The sequence below is a fragment of the Haliotis asinina genome, chromosome 15 (genome assembly GCF_037392515.1).
Source record: "Haliotis asinina isolate JCU_RB_2024 chromosome 15, JCU_Hal_asi_v2, whole genome shotgun sequence".
NCBI classification, from domain to species: Eukaryota; Metazoa; Mollusca; class Gastropoda; order Lepetellida; family Haliotidae; genus Haliotis; species Haliotis asinina.
In genome coordinates, this window is record NC_090294.1 from 12,148,379 (window position 1) to 12,169,380 (window position 21,002).

A 21,002-nucleotide genomic window follows, 5' to 3' on the forward strand; every position below is an offset into this window, starting at 1 on the left:
AGAGAGGCATGACTGAACACTGCTGCTGTTTCTATCATTGTTTTAAAATGTCAATATTTTCTAAAGATATTTTCATGAATAAACAAAGTTTTTTGTTGAAGTGTGTGTAGTTTTGTTATGTTGCTTTTTCTAGTGTATACTATACTCAAGGGAAGTAATAGAAGACCTTTTTCTGTAATAAGAAAGAGGTTTGGGTTCTTTGACTTGTATCCTCAGTTCTAGAGGTAAGTTGTTTTCTTTGATTAAAATACTTAGAGCATAGTCATGTAAGATATGCATCATTATTACTGATAGTCAACACCAGTCTGGTCTGTGAGATAAGACTAGTTCTTGACCGGTATCAATGAAAAAGGTTCCTGTCTTAGGGAACTGATGATGAGTCAACCAAGTCAGCGAGCCTGACCACCAAATCCCTGTAACTCTACTCTTGTGACAAGCATGGGTTACTGAAGGCCAATATTCTAACCTGGACCATCATGGGAAGTCATGGTAAGGTAGCCTAGTGATAAAACTCTGCATTCACCTGTCATGCTGAAAGCAGGGTGAAAAAAACCTGCACTCTTTGTGTGGAGCTTTAGCCAGTTTTGAATATGAATGATAAAGCTAAATACTGTGTAGGTTAATTACAGATTGAATTAATAACAACAAAAATATGATTTAACACAACAAATACTTTACTAAGGCTGAGTCCTTGTACAAGTTAATGAAAACCTCAGTGTACACAATAACACACATATTTCCAGTACTTTTTTCTGATACATATACTGCAGTATGAGTTGTGGAATACTGGGTTCAAAATGATAAAGTGTCATTATTAATTCGCAAATGGCACCCACTGGATTTGACTGACAAAACACATGTATCGCAAAAGTGATTTTTTTACGGTTATAATCTCCCTTGTAACCATGAGGAAAAAAAATGAAGACCACTGACCAGGCAAAATAATATCTACTACTGTATATCTACTGATTCATCAGTGCCCAGCATAACACAACTCAGACAGAAATCTATGCTGCAATATGGAAATAGGAAAACATAAATGGTAAATAGCCACACCCAGCTGGGACCAGTTCAGAAACTTTGCTGTTGGACAATAATCATATTAACTTCTTAGTTTAAGGTTGGGATAACAATGGACCTTTAAAAATCAACAACTTATTTCTTAGTGTTTCACACTGGAACTGAAAAATATCTCCCATCATATTTATACAACAAAAGATCATCATTCAAACTGTGAACTTTGCAATACTTGTCATTTCCTTTTCTACACATTCCAGAATTTAAGTTAATATCAAAATATATGAAAACACACAATAACATATTTGTCATTCTCCATGACAGCATTTTTGTGAGTAGGACTTATCATTTCCAGAATAAGTTTTGGGTGGGAGAGGGTGTGTGGCAAAAGTTTTCAGTTTTTCATCCTACATTGAACTTTGAACTGGTCCCTATGTAAGACCACAGATGAGGTAGAATGTCTGCAACACAACATACTGTCTCTGGAACTTTATGATGTTTTTCAATGCTATCCTAAACACATCATCCCTGGATAATCTCTCATGTTGTCACACTCAAGTCAACACACTGCCATGTGTCCCTCCATCATCAAAACGGCAACTCTGTATGATCATAAGTGAGGTATTTCCCTGAGTCCTTCAGTGTGAGACTAGTTATGACATTCATGAGGCAGTTCACTGAGTATTCCACGGTGAACAAGTTCGGGACACCCTTGTGGTACGGACGGGACAAGTCTGTATCCACTGTCCCTGGGTGCAACGCCACACAGATAACTTTCTTGCGACCTCTGCCAAGTTCAATGCTGAGATTCTTGGTGGCCATGTTGAGGGCAGCTTTAGACATCCGATAGCTGTACCAGCCTCCGAGTCCTGAAGGTAGAAACAAAAATCCCTAAGCAAGCAAGCAAGGACATAAGCACAATGTCATCAGAAAGCTGTTTGGAATTGTGTCATTTGGCTTGCTGAAAACATGTAATTTTTATGATAAAACTGATAGATAAAACTGATAGTTTATACTTATCCTGACTCATGTTTATTACTTATCTCCCTGCTCCTTTGATGGTGAGGAGGAATCCCTCTTTCCCTAAAGCGGACATAATATCACTCGCGTTCCCTCTCCTGCCAAGACAGTCCACATGACCTGATCACTCTCCACTTTACCATCGAAGGAAAAAGAAGGTAAGCAATAAGCATCAGTCAGGATAAGGAAAAATATAAATTCTGCATTTGGGTGAACACAACATAATTATATACAGACCATTTTTATGTACATGCACACACACACAGAGGAATATTCCTGTGTAAATGATAGTGACCAAATCTGCCAGACAAGCAGATTTCAAGTGAAAGCAAATGACGAAGAATGTCACTACCCACCATTATCGGTTATGGATCCCACCTTGGCTGACATGTTGACCAGGACGGCTGAGTGTCTGGCTTTAGGCTCTGCTGCTTGCACCCCAAACACACCAGCCCCCTTGGCAAGGAGCGGACTGAAGTACTTGGCCATCAGGGTTGGACCCAAAGCATTAGTCATCATTGTTACTGACAGCCCCTAGCAGGAATTCTTATGGTAAATATTGGTGAATCGACAATGTGTTTGTTAGACAGTAAAACGTAACCTGTGTCAACACGTACTCAGAACTTTCATATTTGACATAGATGTTATTTCAGAGAAAGTGCAGTTCAGTTACGTGAAGCTAGGAGAACTTACATGAAGCAGTCATAAAACATAGAATCTGAACTTACACAATGTTATAGTCTGTTTGCAGTGAAAACATTGATGATGAATTTCACTTTCAACCAAAACATAAAGCAAGCAAACTGAAAATTAGATTGTGAATCCTCATCGTTTTACCTTGCCAGTTTAACATTTACATCTCAGAATTTTATTCAACTTCTATTACTGGCTTGTATTACAAGGGTTACGCTCTGTAGATGGAAAAGTTAAACAAATGCATATGCGGTACATTAACATACACCAACCCTGCTTCTTCTCGCTGTTTTGTTTAATTCTGAGATTCAAATGTTCAAATGACAAGGTAAAATTAGAAGGATTTGGAATCGTAATTTTACTTTAGTTGATACACTCTTTGGTTTAATGTGAAATCCATCAGTATTGACTTTAAACACACAATTACCATCAAAGCCATTCAAAATATAAAATAAATTTGTCAAAGTGTTCAGCAACTATGAAATGCAACAAAATATAAAAAAGACAGAATACAAAAAGAAACTAATTTTTACAGACTATTCTGAATGCCACTTTTACCTCTGAGGATACATCCTTGAGACTTGTTTCTCCACGTCCAGACGGATGCAGCATACCTGCGGAGTTGATGAGAAGATCCAGTCTGTCTGTTTCTTCAGCAATCATGTGTGATGTTTTCTCTATATCACCTTCACGTGTAATGTCTAGCTGGTGGATGCAGAGCTGCTTCGGATATTGTTGGGAAAGTTTTTGAAGATCTGGTGCAGATTCTGGTTGGCGACATGTTGCTATGACAACAGAGTCTGGACCACGTGCAAGCAAGGTACGACAGAACTGCAGTCCGATTCCACGACTAGCACCTTGGACTAGTGATACAGCTGCCATGGTTTACTACGCATCCAGCTTGATGAATCTAAGGACAAAGAGAAACTAAATTATCATCTGTATGTGATATTTAGTCCCTGAAACTGGACTACTCTACAGTGAGTGAGTGTAATTGTACACCGCTTTTAGTAATATTGCAGCAATATCATGACAGGACACCTGAAATGGGATTCACACATTGTACCTCAGTGGGGAATCTAAAACCAGTCTTCAGCATGATGAGTGTATGCTGTAACTGCTAGGCTACCACACTCCCCCTGCTCTAAAGAAGGTAAGGAAAACTACAGCAACATGAAAGAATCACATGAACCCTACCTCTTTTAGGTAGTATACCCTAGGTTGGTAAGTTATGTAGAAGGTTTGATAAAAATAATAACTAAATGGAAAACTTTGATTTTCTGCACTTAGACAAGAAGCCGCAGGGAGAATGTGGTATTGCTAGATTCCCAATTCCTTTTAAAGCAGAGACCACATCATAGATACTACCTTCATAATGACAATACAGTGTGCCCTGTAACATATTCAGCCAATGATAAATGAATGTAAACACAAGTAATCTGGTTGTTAGGATCAGTTTTCCTGAAGCAGAATTTGAAATACAAAACGCTTTGATTCTTCTGACTGACAGCTTCAACACTGTTCAAGTGTCCCCTACAAACATAGGCGCTGGAGTAGATATAGATCTTAGATATTTAGCTCAAACTTATAAATCAGAGACCATATAATATCATATCGTCTCTGTACTAAATATATCAGAGTCTAGCGCCTACGGCTACAAACACCAATGGGGCGACATATATTTAGGCCTGCATTAGCTCTTGGCTGTATAGGACCGCATCGCGGCTCTCGGCTAGGCCTGCATATTTCATTGTTGAAGGCCAACTCATGTATCCGCGGAAACTTTTTGTCATTACACGCAATAAGTAATTCATTCAATGTAGCACCAACAAAAGAACTGACCCTGATCATAGGATTGTAACTAAAACCTAAACGTAAGAGTATCATCTTCCACAGTAGTCAAACAAGTGAAATAATTCGTTGTTTTCACAACACTTTGAGCGGTACTGTATGTCCAGCTGTATCCACTTTTAATTCCTGACATGTCTGAGAGATTCTGAAACACACTGCCAAAATGACCTTATTTATCTGGTCAAATACGTGTATTCGTCTTGGGTCTGGTTTATGTAAGCAAGGCATGGCATTGTTGACGGAAGTGACGTTCGTAGAGATCGACCAATTAATAGGGAGCTAACAAAATAGACCAATGAGAACACTTGTTAGATTTGTTTGAACATGGCGCTGATTTTTGACTACGGTAAATATTACTTTCTTAACTGTTCATGTTGTTTACGATGCCGTCAACTCACTAACGCGATCTCTTGCATTTTGGGGCTACTAAGCCCCAAATGACCCACAACATCAAGAGGATCGTGTTTTGTCTGAGTTGTTTTTCATGAGTGATCTCTGTACAACTAGTACAGATGGCATATTCTTTCTTGTTATTGAACTCACAGTCACACGTTCAGTGTTCACCCAGGATTTTTTAAAACAACACATTTCTGCAAAATCTCCTTACCTGTTTAGAAATAATAGCGATATAAAAATCATGGCCTGCATTCATCTCCTTGAACATAAACACCATGTAAACATGGTAAAATAAAAATCATGACTGCAAACAGAACATTACCATGATTACTATATGGAAAATATTTGTCTATCAACTAGGGTCCTCAGCGCCAGGTGATCTGTACTCTGTTGAAAATATAAATTCAATTAATTGTGAACTGAGACTATTGAACATAGGAGAATGACCTGATTGAAATTATAACTCTGGAAACCATGGAGCACAAAGCAAACTCACCTGAGGTATTGTTAAGATCACTTTGTGCATGTTGTGCAAGTGGCCGCTGCCCTACATTACCAAGGATTAAAGAACTAACCGAAAGATAACTGATCTTCGTTTGTCTGTTGAATCACTGTTTTAACCAAAATGTCTTACAATCAGTAATCGTGACGTCAGTTGTTTTTTGTTTACTAGTGAAATATGGGACGGAAGGACAAGTCAGTAGTGACATATGGCCGTCACAGGAACCGTGTTGTAGCCACAGATGTCTGGAGCTCTGATGAAGACAAGAGGAAGCATGTGTTTAGTTTCAGCTCAGGGGGTTCCCTCAATCTGTCCTCTGCTGACAGTGATGTGTCCATATTTGATTTGTCAAAGAAAGAACCAGTGACCAAAAAGAAAATCTCGTAAGTGTTATTTTTCATTTTAGACGTGGTTAGCAGGCTTAATAATCCTTATGATTTTGTACAGGTTGTTAATATTCCAAAATATTTTTTGTGTAAATCAGTATTCATTAAGCATTAGTCGTGTTAAGATCTTTGGCTAAGTTTTGGAGGAAAATAGTTATACTTTTCTTTTTCATGTTTTAATATTTGTTTAATTACGTCAAAGTCACCTTTTTATGTACATGTATTTACCTCTTTGTTATCCAGTTATTACTAGTGTGTGACTATTTCGTAAAGATGGAAACGATTTGTTATGTTAGATATGCATGGTCTTATTTTTCTTTTGAATCAAATTACAGGAAAATGGAAAGAAATGTTAATATTCAGATCAGTCTCACTAAAACCTAAATGCTGTTCATGAATAATGTATACTGACATTTGTCCATCACACTGTAAACCCTGTACATGTAAGTTTATTTATGTGAAGTGACTGTATATATTCTCTGTATGTGTGTGTGTGATTCTTAAACAGAGCCAAGAATACCAAGAACACCAAGAACACCAAGAACTCCATCACCTCCAAAACAAAGGGGATAAATAAAGAGAACCGTTACAAGAAAAATGGTGGAAATAAAAAGGGGAAAAAATTTGCTGTTTTCTCAGAAACAGAAAAGGTACATTAATGATGTTAATACTTTCCTAAACTCTATATGCAGCATAAACTGCCTATTCAGCATTCAAAATGTATTTGCATTATATTGCCAATGTGCACAGTTAAAATCGTTTTGTCATACTATTAGGTCTTGTGCCTTAACATTGTTGTCATAAAGAAAAATGTGCTGTGCACTGCAACAATGCTGTTCAAAACGGCTGTATGACAACTCAGTTGAATAAAATCTGGGAACCAAATGGATTAGTGGTCAGGCAAAGTGCCCTGGTTGATTCATGTCCTCATATCCCAGTTGTGCGCCCATCATGTCGGGACACCTGCACTTTAAATGTCACTGCCCTCGGCAATCAACTTTAACCCTAATCCCTAATCCCTAAATCCTATCCTAAAAAGTAACCTAATGCTAATCAAAACTTCCAAGGACCAGTAAAGTGCAGTCCATCATGTCAATTACTGAATTGCCAGCCCGGTACATATTGCTGTCATACAGCTGGAAAATGCTGAGTGCAGCATTAATGATTAAAAAATAGCATCATTATTACACTACACTGTCTGTCCCAGCACTAACTCATTTTTATGGATTTTCAGGACAGTTGTTCAAGCACAGGAGGAGAAAGTTTAGTGTTTTCAGCCAAGGCTGTGAATCACAGGGTTCTGAGGGACAGGAATGGTCTCACAGATTCTTCCATGTCCACAGCTAGTCCTGCTGTCAGACAACAAACTCGGAAACACAGGCAAAACACAACAAAGAATAAGAAAGATGATCTTTCTTACAACTTCAGCGAGTTTGATGATTACAGTCTTGTTGTTATGTCTGGAACACCACAAAGTGCGAATAAGAAGCACCCTAACAAAGCCTTGACTTCTGGCATTGAGACAAGCACTCCTTTCCGAGATGCCAAGAAGAACAGTCACATAGAGAAGGAGATAAAGGATGCTGATATATCTCTTATTGACCTTGTCGAAGACAGTCCTTTTGTGTCTGATCATCACAGTTATCAAGGCTCGCCACATTCAATGTCTGATATGACGGGTGTAACTTCCAGCTATGGTGCCAGCCCATCTTTGGCTGTGTCTGGGAATGGTGCCAAGAGGACAGTGACAGATAATCTTTCTGTTGATAAAAACATGAAGAAGTTGAAGGATGATGGGGTGAAACTGCTGCAGGATAGTATTCAGAACATGCACATTTGCGAGCGTTCACGGCGCCATGTTGACCAGGACGATGTTAGCACGACCTCGACTCAGGTCTCATTCCAGCAGTCGCAGAGTCTGTTTGACAGCCCCATGGAGTCATGGTCGTCGCATCTCTCAAGAAACGTGTCAGACTCTAGTCGACAGATTAGTCCCTACAGTTGCGTGGTGCGGCTGCAAAAAATGCGAGATAGCCTGCTACGGTCACAGCTAGGTGACAGCAGTTTATCACCATTAAGAACAAATGTACACAACACACGTTCATCATCAAAAGAACCTGGAGTTGTGTTTAGTGGTAGAAGGTTAAGGTCACAAGATGTGGATTTACCAAGTGAAAATTCCTGCTCTAAGGAGGATTTTGACTTGGTTGAGGAAGAAGAAGAGGAGGAAGTTAGTATTGAGTACTCTACAGGAGAGGAAGAGGGGGAGGAGGATCTCAGTGATATTTATGAGGATGAAGAAGATGAAGATGATGTCAGTTCAGATGATGACGGGATTGATGAGACAAAATATTCTCTTACGGATAATGTAGTAAGCGGTGTTTGGACGGGAGAGATGGTGTCAGGGAACTTGTCAGAGGTAAAGGAGATGGAGCTGTCTGTGGGATCTCAGCAAGGATTACAGAAGTCAGTGTATTATTCTGCTGAGTCAGATGGCTCTTTCTACAGAACTGCAGAGGGATCGAGTGCTGTGCAACAAGACAGGCCATTAAACGACAAGATGAAGAACAAGCATCTAGAGAAGACATTTGATGATGGAAACATGTCAAGGTCGTTTGTGGTGAGTTGTTTGTTTCAGGATTTATTGATCTAACTACAAGTATAGACAAATCCTGATAAGTCAAAATGCTGGGGACCAAACAACAAATTTGACTTATCGATTTATTTAAGACATAGGTATGTATATGATGCTAGAAAAATTGGTCAGGACCGACATGTGTTTCTAATTATCCATAATAATTAAGACGCCAGCATTAAAATCATCAAGATTTGACAGTATGTTGTGTCTGTTGAATAGTGCATATGATTTGGGTTTTATTTGTCTGTATGCAGATGTTTTTCATGTACATGTGAAAGGTATCCCAGTAAAATTAGTCACTGGATCGTGTAGATAGTGTTTGATATAATCAAGATCTGAGCAAGCATCTCTCTCCAGTAGTATTTACATGATCCACTTTAATTCTCTTTGGTATATTAGTATTTACCGTAAGGTCTGACCCTACAGTGATCTACTAATCTGGGCCCAGTTCCTCAAAGTGATTCTGTTCAGAATTAGAGAAAATCCTTTTGTTTAGTATTAAGGCTGTAATTTTCATCAAACTATTGATGGATTGCGTGTGTGATATCAATTAATCAATGGTAGAACTGAAAACTATTGATGCATTGATTAATTTGATAATGTGTGTAACTATCAGTAGTTTATTAATTGACTTCTGTTGATATATGATCTGTGCAGAATACAGGAAGTACCAGATTCCTTCACTTTGACTTATTCAGAATTAACTGACCCTGTTACCTGTTAACTGCTTCCGTGACCTCCGTTTTATGTTTTTTGTCAGTCATTAGAAGAGAGTGAAACTATTTCAGCTAGTGTTTATTTCATGTAAACTATGCATTCTTTATAGAAATGACTTCACAATAATTGTTTCCCCCTCAATAGCATAGACTTTGGATTGTCGTATTGTAGTGGTCACTTTGTTAAATATACTTGACAAAATAGGTAGGGATATATTCAAATTTTTGAATAATGATTTATTTATTCATTGACATACTGAGAACATATCCATCATAAAAATTCTAATGTCCTTAACTTATTTTGTCCAGTGTAAGTCCCAGATGTGCAAAACAAGTAGACATTCCTTCATGATTTTCTGACTCAATCTTGTTCAATGTCTGATGTCACTGTTCAGGAGATGCTGACGCCCAACAAGAAGTCACGATCATCCCCTCCACTGTCGCCAAGACGAAAACTCTTCCAGATGTGTGAACAGAAGGGGCCTGTAACATTCCAGGATGTCATCCCTGACAAGTAAGCATAGTGACAAAAGAACACAAAGTATAAGATTTTGGTTTCAAACTCAGATAGGGATCAGTTTAGCAATGTCCAGGGAAGGCTGGGTAACTTTTCCTACCAGTTAGGACTCAGTCCAATTTACAGTGTGGTATAAATTTCCACTATTAAATGAGCAGGATTTTTAGTCATCCAGTATTGAATCTTCTATTGTGTGTATCAGGGGATTTAATTAATTTTGATGTTGCAAACTGGTAAATAGTAAATAGTTCATTAATGATAATATTAATAAATGGTAATGTAGTTTTGTAGAGCACTAGATTCCATAAGAACATATGCTCAAAGTGCATCATGAAATTGAATAAATATTAAAACACAGTTGTTTGCACCTGGTGCAGCAGGGATTGGGATAGAGAACTTTGACAATGGGCCATTGTCACGATAATTTAATATTAGTCATTTCCTGAATTTGGAATGTGCCATTGCCCTTGTATCAATAGTCAACTTCAAAATTCTTTTGGGCCATTTTTTATTTATATGTGCAAAATGTCCCACAGCCCCTGCCTTTCCCAGTCCCTGGGTGGTGGTAGCAAAAAATAATGAAATATACTGTTTTCCGTCTGATAATTTCACTTTGCACTATTCTGTGTATTGTTAGTTGTAACTTCATCACTTGTGTTAGTATTACTAGAATGATTGAAAAGACATCAAAACTAACAACCAGACATCAGCCATTTTCCCAAATCAGTGTTGTTAACATATATATGTTGTTGTCTCACTGCTCTGAGGAAACAGTGTGTGGTTCATGTGTTTGTGAACTTTGAAAAGCAGTGGTCTGTCTGGGATTGCCAATCTAAGTGCATGGACTTTGTGAAGAATGGTTATTCATCAGAAGCTAGTCCTGCTTGAGCATAAAGTATCTGTTATGATATTTACTTTTTCTGTCATTTATTTTTCATGCTTATTCAGTTACACTTTGTTAAAAGAATGAAGCATGAATTCAGAATTAATCTGTCAAAAAGGACCAGTCAGTGAGGAAGACCATCATTGGAATCTTACCTATACTCATTACAGTTTATTGGTCTCAGACATCAGAGCAGCATGGATGTCACAAGCTGTTAGTTTAATGACAGGTCATCGATATTTGAGGGTAGCCTAATGGTTGAAGTGTCCGCTTGACATGCCAAAGACCTGGGTGGATTTGCTGGGTACAATGTGTGAATGTAATTCCTGGTGTCCCCTCTGCCATGATATTGCTGGAATGTTGCTAAACTTGGCATTAGAGTCAGACTATACTTGAGAATGATATGAAGATGGCACCTAATACTAATAAGGTCCCGGGGTAGAATAGGCCTTCAGTAACCCATGCTTGTCGTAAGAGGCGACTAACGGGATCGGATGGTCAGGCTCGCTGACTTGGTTGACACATGTCATCGGTTCCCAGTTGCGCAGATCGATGCTCATGTTGTTGATCACAGGATTGTCTGGTCCAGACTCGATTATTTACAGACCGCCGCCATATAGCTGTAATATTGCTGAGTGCGGTGTAAAACTAAACTCACTGACTCACTCACTAATGCTAATGCTGCCCTCTGTGTGGTAACCAGTGACTTATCATGCTGAAGGAACCCATCTTCCTGAGTGCCTGACATGTTGTGAATCAATAGCCAAAGCTTGGGCCCAAAGGATGGGAATGACTATATTATCCATACTAAAGATGTATAACTTCTTTCAGCATGATGAAGAAGATGGTGAAGATTGGTGAGGGGGTGTATGGTGAAGTCTTCCGAGCTCACCGCTGTGGGAACTCAGTCGCCATCAAGGCAGGTTTATGTCTTAATGTTCTAGATGTGTTTGAAAAATGAAATGTTGAACGAAGTAACGTAAGTTTTTACCATGGTTACTGTTGTAATCACACCCTTCTCAGAAATGGATTTTCTGCATCAGGTTGTTAAAGTTAGATAATGTTTGCATTTGTTTTCTTCTTAAATGGACAATTTTTTATGAAGACGGTTTGATTATTTGTTTGTCCAGCTGTCGTACATGTTCTTCCTTCTTCATTCCATGTTCAGTCTGTACCAAAACTGTTTTAGTCTATTGCCAGAACATAGTAAGAACAATTTTTTGGTAAATTTGGAGTTGTTTTGAGACTGTTAGCTTATTTTCTCAGACTAGACAGAAGTGTACTAAACTCAGACCAGTGACTAAAACATCATTTGGAGATCTTCCTAAGAATGTATCATGTGTGTTGCATGGTTGTTTTACTACTGTTCTTGAGCAAATGAAGTTTCCAACTTTAACCTGCTGTCAAGTAATTGCTGGTCAAAGCAGCAGCAGATAAACAAGACATGAGTTTTTAGCTCACATAACTGTAGTAGCTCATCAGATAAACAAGACATGAGGTTTTAGCTCACATAACTGTAGTAGCTCATCAGATAAACAAGACATGAGTTTTTAGCTCACATAACTGTAGTAGCTCATCAGATAAACAAGACATGAGGTTTTAGCTCACATAACTGTAGTAGCTCATCAGATAAACAAGACATGAGTTTTTAGCTCACATAACTGTAGTAGCTCATCAGATAAACAAGACATGAGTTTTTAGCTCACATAACTGTAGTAGCTCATCAGATAAACAAGACATGAGGTTTTAGCTCACATAACTGTAGTAGCTCATCAGATAAACAAGACATGAGGTTTTAGCTCACATAACTGTAGTAGCTCATCAGATAAACAAGACATGAGGTTTTAGCTCACATAACTGTAGTAGCTCATCAGATAAACAAGACATGAGGTTTTAGCTCACATAACTGTAGTAGCTCATCAGATAAACAAGACATGAGGTTTTAGCTCACATAACTGTAGTAGCTCATCAGATAAACAAGACATGAGTTTTTAGCTCACATAACTGTAGTAGCTCATCAGATAAACAAGACATGAGGTTTTAGCTCACATAACTGTAGTAGCTCATCAGATAAACAAGACATGAGGTTTTAGCTCACATAACTGTAGTAGCTCATCAGATAAACAAGACATGAGGTTTTAGCTCACATAACTGTAGTAGCTCATCAGATAAACAAGACATGAGGTTTTAGCTCACATAACTGTAGTAGCTCATCAGATAAACAAGACATGAGGTTTTAGCTCACATAACTGTAGTAGCTCATCAGATAAACAAGACATGAGGTTTTAGCTCACATAACTGTAGTAGCTTATCAGATAAACAAGACATGAGGTTTTAGCTCACATAACTGTAGTAGCTCATCAGATAAACAAGACATGAGTTTTTAGCTCACATAACTGTAGTAGCTCATCAGATAAACAAGACATGAGTTTTTAGCTCACATAACTGTAGTAGCTCATCAGATAAACTAGTATCTGTTCTTTATATCACTTTTGACCTCCATTACATTTCCTTTTTAGATTATTCCAATAGAAGGCGACTTTGAGGTGAATGACGAACCACAGAAAACATTCTCAGAGATTCTGCCGGAAGTTGTTATCTCGACGTATGTATAACTCTTGTCTCTCACCAGCATGTTTGTGCTCATATGCTTCATGAAATATTTGACCCGATAATGATTAATGATTCTTAGTCTGTCAGTGAATAAGATGAATGTTTCTGGGTCAAAAAGTTTGTGGAAATAAAGGATTTGTATCAGGAAAAAGTGCATAAATTATTGCCTGTGGAAATGATAACATTTGTGGGGGGGGGGGGGGATGGGTGTGGGTCTAGGTGTGTGTGGGTGTGGGTGTGTGGGAGTGGGGAATGCACAGGAAATATTGTGATAGTGATATCATGTTAATATTTGACCTGATGACTGTTGTGATCTGACAAGAGCATATCTGTGCTCCTAAGTGTCACAATATAATTGACCTGATCATGACCCTTGGTTCTGTCAGGTTATTGTGATAACATAGAGTCAAAGGTTATTGGCAGGACTGGCCTTGTCTTGCAGAGTTATGTCCCTTGAGCTTTGAAATACATCAGGAATACTCTCAAAGGAGTCATGAAGGTACCTTCGGCTTCCTTGGGGTGAATATGCCCATCATATTGGACAAAAGATTGACCATGTGTCAGAAATGTGGCATCAAGGGATGTTCAAAAAGGTCACTAACTCACTGCTTGTAATCCACAGAGAACTTAGCGGCCTCCATATCCAGGGCAGGAATACCACACCCAACTTCTGTCGGGTCAACAGGTCAGTGCCAAGATAGTTATACAGACACAGTACACTCATTGCACTGACAGTTGATGGTTGTAGACATGGAGGCTTATAACACAGAAGCTAGCATCATATACTGACAGGGTCTTAATATTATATGCCTTACATTTGCCACCGTGCTTGTATTAATCCACAGATAGCAAATCTCAGTTTAAAATCTGAAATTGAAAATCTGACCCAACAGGGATAGCACTAGTCATATTTGGTATTGGAGCGCACCGCAGAACGCAACGGTGCAATGGTACGGTGTCTGCTTATCAATATCATGCAAAGGGCCAGATTCGATCCCCGGTGATGGGGACAGTTTGGGTCCCAAGGTGGGCATAGTATTTGCATAGTATCCTTGGACAAGATATTTCACCCAGCTGTAAAATGGGTACCCGTTAGCATGTGCTGGCAATGTGAGTGTTTACTTCATTGTATTGGTATGATCCCCATTGAGTTGAAAAAGTATCAGAAAGTATGATAGTGCCCTGTTACTGGAGATAGTAATGTACATAGCTCCGTGAGCTGGCAATGTGCCTGGATGTGAGCACCACATAAGCAGACTGTTGCTGTTGCATTGTGGAACTGTGTTTAAACATTGTTTTCCGTGTTGCATGTATTATTCCATGTTGGTAGTGTGGCGTGTGTACAAGGCTGCTACCCTGAGCAGCTGCTAGCCCAGTGGGATATCTACAACAAGAAAAGGAAATCAGAAAATGATCGACCAGGTGAGAGACTTTCATGTGCTCATATATATGCGATCCTTATCTTCATTTTGTCACTTGATTTGTCACCTGATTTTCTATAAGATTATATGAATAATTTTTTAAGGTAACAGTTTGTATAACTTGGCTTTTTCACTTTTCTCATAGTTACATCAACAGTTGTTACATGTACATGAATGCATAGTCTCCAGCCTTGGTTTTCTAGCATCACATCCTTTGTGTTCTTGAGGTTGAGGGCTTCAACAAGGCAATCAGTGTCTTAGACTGATCTACACATATTAAGTTATAACTCCATGTTAGAACTGGAACTACCAATAGCTAACAGCGCTAATTCCATCTCACTCAGTCCTGAAGGTGCTACTTTAAGTGAGAAAAATTCTGAATTTTATAGTATTTCTCGTATACATGTACTCATAGATACAAGTAATGGAACACATGAAAGTAAAAGTGTTCCTATGTTCTTTTCCATGTTTCTTCACATGCTGTATATTGCAGTGTGGGTGAAAATCCGGAAAAGCATAATGGAATACGTCCTTTCATATATTCCTTTATTATTTTTCCATGAGTATGTTATGGGTTTGTGGTAGAGTGATCATGTTTAAAACTTTTACAACATTTGCACATGTGCATTTTAGAGAGTCTCAAAGCTAAATTGTCAATTGAAGTTACAATATGTCACATTTCTTCATGGATGAGTAGAAGCCTGTATGTCATCTTATTCATGACAATAAAAATTGATTACATGACTTCATTTGAACAAGTGGTGCCTGGCATTTGTTCATTTTCTCTTGTAAATTCTCGGGCAGTGGTGTGGCCCAGTGGTTAAAACGTTTGCTTGTCATACCAAATACCTGGGTTTGATTGCTCACATTGGTACAATATGTGAAGCTCAATTCTGCTGTCCCCTGCCATGATGTTGCTGGAATATTGCTGAAAGTTGTGTAAAACCCAACTCACTCACTCACTCTTGTAAATTTCCAGTAACATTATCAATTCAAATTTTGGTAAAATTGGGTAAAAGCTGTAGAAACCTTCCCATTGGCTCAGCAGTTTTAACAGGTATTCACTCTTTATTTTCAAGTAATCCTTAAATCCTTGTAGCTTGTTTTTGTTCTTCTTGAACTATTTCATGCTAAGTTGTGCTTTATTTCAGTATTTCTTCTTTTTTTCCAGATATATTTGATGAAAATCAGCTGTTTATCTTGTTTGAGTTTGCTGATGGGGGCTCTGACCTTGAGTCTTTTCAGGTAATGTCTCATGACGAGTATTGATTTATTCTTACTTTGTGTTTCCAGAGTTATGTGGTATAAGGAAACATGTAACAATGTTCTGCTGTCAGTCTTCACATCGAGAGATCACAAACGGTTGGTGGAACAGTGCCGGCAGCATCCTGACTAGTAGGAATAGTTTCTTGAAAAACTATTTCCGTCTTTTATGTCATATGTCAGATCCTGTTGGCAAGAGAGCTTTCAGGATGATATGTCTTATTCATGCCTTGTGCACTTGTCCCTATTTCGAGTTATTTAATCATTCATCATTCTCATTAAACCCAAGCGGTATGTACATAGATGTTACGGATGATCATGATACCAGTGCTGTTGAATATGTTCCAGTTTGCCAACCCATGGCAAGCCAAGAGCGTTCTCCAGCAGGTCTGTGTATCTCTGGCCGTGGCAGAGGAACAGTTAGAATTTGAGCATCGTGATCTTCACATCGGCAATGTCCTCGTACGAAACTACAGCGGTGATAACAACATTGCTTACCGTCTTGCTGATGGCGTCGTTGAGACTGAAAGCCATGGTGTCATGGTCAGCATCATTGACTTCACGTTGTCTCGACTCAGGAAGGGTGAGTTCTGGTTTCAAACTGGATGAATTTCAAGTATGTCTGTCTCATCTCAGAACTAGTGCATGAGTGAGTTTAGCAATATTCCAGCAATATCATAGCGGGTGACACCAGAACAAGCTCCACACATTGTACCCATGTGGGGAATCGAACTCAGGTCTTTGGTGTGACAAGTGAATGCTTTAACCACTGTACTACCCCACCACCTATTCTCAGAACTACGCTACCTACACAAACAGGCATCAAATCCAGCAAAGCAACAATTACCCATCCTTAATCTTTTCCCTGTTTCACCTGCAAGCTTTCAGATTCACCGATCTGTAACAAGACTCCAGAAATAAGAATACAAGCAGTGTGTGAAATAGCCACTGGCCCTAGCCTATGGCTAATAACAGTCCATTTAGGCCGGTAAATGTCTAGTCACTAGCCCGACTGACAAGTGAATTTTCATGGGATCATTTTGAACATATATCACTTTCCCTGACTTGTTAAGTTATAATACACTTGTAAACCATGCAAGTTTATATCCCATTAGATTATATTATGTTCATCCTATTACCATTTTAATTATGAAACCTCAGATTTTACTCTCTTCTAGATTGTAATCTGTCTCTTAGTTTCTGCATTCAAATGTCAGGTTAGTGAATTATTTTGTAGGCTAGTAACTTTCCTTCATTGCTAGCCCTACTGATTTGCAAAATTTGGAAACTATTTTCCATACTGAACACATGTACATTGAATGATCTCATCATGACTGTCTCTTTCAGACGGCTGTACTGTGTTCTGTGACTTATCGAAGGATGACAGCTTGTTCGAAGGCACAGGGGATTACCAGTTTGATATCTACCGGAACATGAAGGAAGAAAACAAGTAAGGCAGTCTACATTGTAGCTGAAGTCACACACATGTAACTACAGTACTGATAATATACTAATATATTCATCTACAGCAGTTGAATTGATGGCTTACAGTCATAGTCTGTCCCTCATACTCTCTGTTACTCTCTCCCGCTTTCAATCTCACACTTTCTCTCTTCACTCTGATTCTTGGTCATTCTTTCTCACGCACTCACTCTCATAACCTCAGTTGCATTCTCTTTTTTTATTTTTTTTTATTCAAACTTTCCCATATTTTTAGATAATGACAATTCCTGTAGTGATATTTGTTCATGGAAATTATACCTTGTGGCTGTGTTCTCAATACAAACTTTCTCCAATGACACATTTTTCAATCCTCTATCCTTCCAGGAATGAGTGGGAACCATTCAACCCTCACTCCAACATCCTTTGGCTCCACTACTTGGTTGACAAACTCCTTAAACAAAAAAGATACAAGCGTAACAATCGGGAAGATCGGGAAGCAATGCGGTACTTGCGGCAGATCCAGGCCGAGGCTCTTCAGTACACAAGCTCAAAACATCTTGTATTGGAGAGCCACTTGTTCCAGACATGAACATGAAAAATGGGAGAAAGTCCTGAAGAAAGGTTCACAAGCACCAATAGTATGAAAATGCAGAGGGGCCTGAACTCAACAGTCAGCAGGATTGACCTGAATAATGGATACAGAAAGGGTCCATTCTTCACAGCTATGGCTGGTAGATGAACTGGCTCCAGATTCCAGACACATGCCCTCAGAACATCACCACATGCAAGATGATCTCTTGGCTGATGAAGACAGGTGCTCTGGGGGTTGTCTTAGCAGATTCATTCCCAAGGTGTATTAAGACGGTGCTTACTCGTCAGACTTGGTGTACCCATGTCATCAGTTGGACAGGTTGATATGCATGATGTAAATCACTGGATTGGCTGGTCAAGTCTGTCTTCATATAGCTGTAATAGTGCTGTCAGCAGTGCAAGACAAAAAAGGGCTCATTAGGATATAGTCTCAGAAAAAGAGGGCAAGGGCTATATTGGTGGTGGGATGAGTGATTAGAGTGTGCTGTTAAAAAGGGTCAACATTATAGATATCTTACTATATACAGGTCTGCTTTTTTATTTGGAATAAGTGCTTTAAGTAATTATGGTGAAAATTTGCCACATGGTTGTTGTGATATTATTTATGGTATTGACATCATCTTCTTAATGTTCAGTGCTTTGCTATCATACCTCTGTAAGTCTGAGGAAACCTCAGTTAGAGGTCAGGTAAACCTCAACTGCCAATTGGCATGGATGGTTCTAATTCTTGGCATGAGGGAATGAAGTGTTGAAATGAGTTGATGTCTGGAACTGGAATGACAGATGCCAGCATATTGTACACATGTAATATTTCCTGTTGTTTCTCAGAACATAGTTTGTTGTGTCTTCTTTGAAAAGGGTCATCACCAGAGGACTATTTGTGGACTGTACTTTCACAGTGGAGTAGCCTAGTGGTTAAAGAGTTAACTCATAACGCCAAAGGTTCAATTCCCCACATGGATACAATGTGTGAAGGTTGATTTTCCCTGCCAAGATATTGCTGGAATAGTGCTGAAAATGGCATAAAACTAAATCCACTCACTTGCTTACTCATTTGAAAGCATAAATATTTCAAAACCAAAGTAAAAAGAAGCTGAATTCTTTAGGAAGCTATCACCTGAGGCTTCTCATTGAGTGTGGGTGAAAAGTTCATTCAGGGCTTACCAGATGCTTCCTATTGTCCTTGGATCTTAATGCAGATATGGATACTGATTCAGGAATTGTCCCTGTTATCTGTTGAACGCACACATTGTGGCTTCCCAGTCAGTGTTAATGTCCAGTATTAGCCAAGGATTACTGGAACCCATTTAGCACAGTACTGCTGTTTGCAGAACTACATGTCCTTGTCAGTTCTTTGTAACAGATCACATGAACATTGATCCCAGCATCCTTTATTGCAAGGTAGGACAGTAACATTGATAGGGATTTCAGTGATAATAACCAGCTCTACTACTGCTGTGTACTGAATACACCTCTCAGTATTGACAGGCATTCTCTGGAAAGCTTCCTTTTTGTTGCATAACTGTAAATTTGTAATAAAGTGTATATCTGAATGAAGTTGTTGTTTGTTTTTTAGTTGTCTTTGCAATTACAAAGAGTCGGGCTTGTTTTTCCTAGATTTACCATGGCTCTATTATTTATTGCAGCCTCAAAATGTATGTTTGCACTCGTAAATGTAAACATTTGTTGATTTGAACATTTTCTTTCTAAGCCATTGTTTGGTCCTAATCATAATTTAATGAATTTCCAGCTTGTTGCGTTTGGGGTTAGTGCTTTCATATTGTATCATTTACCTGTAAATGGACTTGCTGGAAACCAACAAAGAAATATGATATGATTAATATTTGTCTTCTAAAATCTTCTAAGTTTAACTTAAGTAAGTTATACAATGGTTTTACATTCATAGTGCAAAAGTCGAAGGAAGTAAAAAACAAAAGTCATGATTCAGCAATAAATACAATGATTGTAGTAATCACCTGAGAAGTTGAGTATCTTGGATAACTCACTGGGTCACAGTCTGTATCATAGGGCCCACATGGTTGTTGTATCCTGTTTACCTTCCAGAATACTCAGTGACTATCTGGGTCACAGTCTGTATCATTATAGGGCCCACAGGGTTGTTGTATCCTGTTTACCTTCCAGAATACTCAGTGACTATCTGGGTCACAGTCTGTATCATTATAGGGCCAACATGGTTGTTGTATCCTGTTTACCTTCCAGAATACTCAGTGACTATCTGGGTTACAAGCGGTCTTCACTAACTCATACTTGTAGGAGACGAATAGGTTGACAGGTCATTATATCCCAAATAGCGTAGATTGATGCTCATGCTGTTGATCACTTGATTGTCTGGTCTCGATTATTTACAGACTGGCACCATATAGATACAATATTGCTGCTTGCGTTGTAAAACTAATATCACTCGCTGATTTTCGTAATCATGATGTCAATCAATGGATTGTCTGGGCAAGACTTAAATATTTCAGACCGTCTTTACCTTTGATTTTACTTTCAAGAAACTAAATTATTTTTGTTTAGTATGTACCAAGAGGAAAGAATTTAGTCTTCGTTTTCAACATGTTTTCTCTCAATACCTTACTTATTGACTTTTAGCATGCAAACTGAATAACAACCTATGCCAAATACACCCATTCTTTGTAATCCTGATCAAATAACCTCATTATCGATTTGCTTGCACAGCAACTTTTTAATTTTTGTTTTGTATTCTTCGTATTCAACATTCTTTCTTCTCATTGCGTGTCAAGGCGAATTCCCTCGCCAACCGCAGTTATCTGATTGTTAAGACGGAAACAAAAAAAAACAAGTCCATGGGTGTATTGCCGTTAGCAATCCATACGTGATTATGTGACTGGACTTTTCAGTAGAAGTAAATAGTCTCTGTATCGACCCGGGGAAACACATTTATTCAATCAGAAGTGCATTTAATGGTGGTATTCTTAGACCGTAACTTTGCCGAAAGGTAGCATGTGACGTTTTTTCGAGCTTGTCTTACCTTATAAAATTTCAAAGCATTTTTCTTAGAAACAAATAT

The 21,002-nt window shown here is 38.6% G+C and overlaps 2 protein-coding genes across 4 annotated transcripts; one reads left to right on the plus strand and one right to left on the minus strand.

Annotated features, from left to right (window-relative positions):
- Positions 1 to 653: 653 nt before the first annotated feature.
- Positions 654 to 4,840, minus strand: LOC137265154 (C-signal-like). Of its 3 annotated transcripts, none has more exons than XM_067800477.1 (4): positions 4,750 to 4,840; positions 3,289 to 3,640; positions 2,394 to 2,571; positions 654 to 1,886 (listed from the first exon to the last, which is right to left on the minus strand). In XM_067800477.1, exons 2-4 carry the CDS (start codon positions 3,610 to 3,612, stop codon positions 1,606 to 1,608), a joined length of 783 nt encoding a protein of 260 aa, XP_067656578.1. In that variant the 5' UTR covers positions 3,613 to 3,640; positions 4,750 to 4,840; the 3' UTR covers positions 654 to 1,605. The 3 variants fall into 3 exon arrangements, with proteins under 3 accessions (XP_067656578.1, XP_067656579.1, XP_067656580.1); XM_067800478.1 differs by having other exon boundaries at positions 4,573 to 4,830; XM_067800479.1 differs by having other exon boundaries at positions 4,771 to 4,829.
- Positions 4,841 to 4,878: 38 nt separating this feature from the next.
- On the plus strand, positions 4,879 to 19,503 carry LOC137265142 (uncharacterized). Its single transcript, XM_067800460.1, has 13 exons — positions 4,879 to 4,927; positions 5,651 to 5,862; positions 6,374 to 6,515; positions 7,100 to 8,485; positions 9,615 to 9,733; positions 11,451 to 11,538; positions 13,139 to 13,224; positions 13,855 to 13,917; positions 14,563 to 14,654; positions 15,825 to 15,898; positions 16,265 to 16,499; positions 17,264 to 17,366; positions 17,744 to 19,503. The coding sequence occupies exons 2-13, from the start codon at positions 5,657 to 5,659 to the stop codon at positions 17,946 to 17,948; spliced, it is 2,799 nt and encodes a 932-aa protein (XP_067656561.1). The 5' UTR covers positions 4,879 to 4,927; positions 5,651 to 5,656; the 3' UTR covers positions 17,949 to 19,503.
- The last annotated feature ends 1,499 nt before the right edge of the window (positions 19,504 to 21,002 follow it).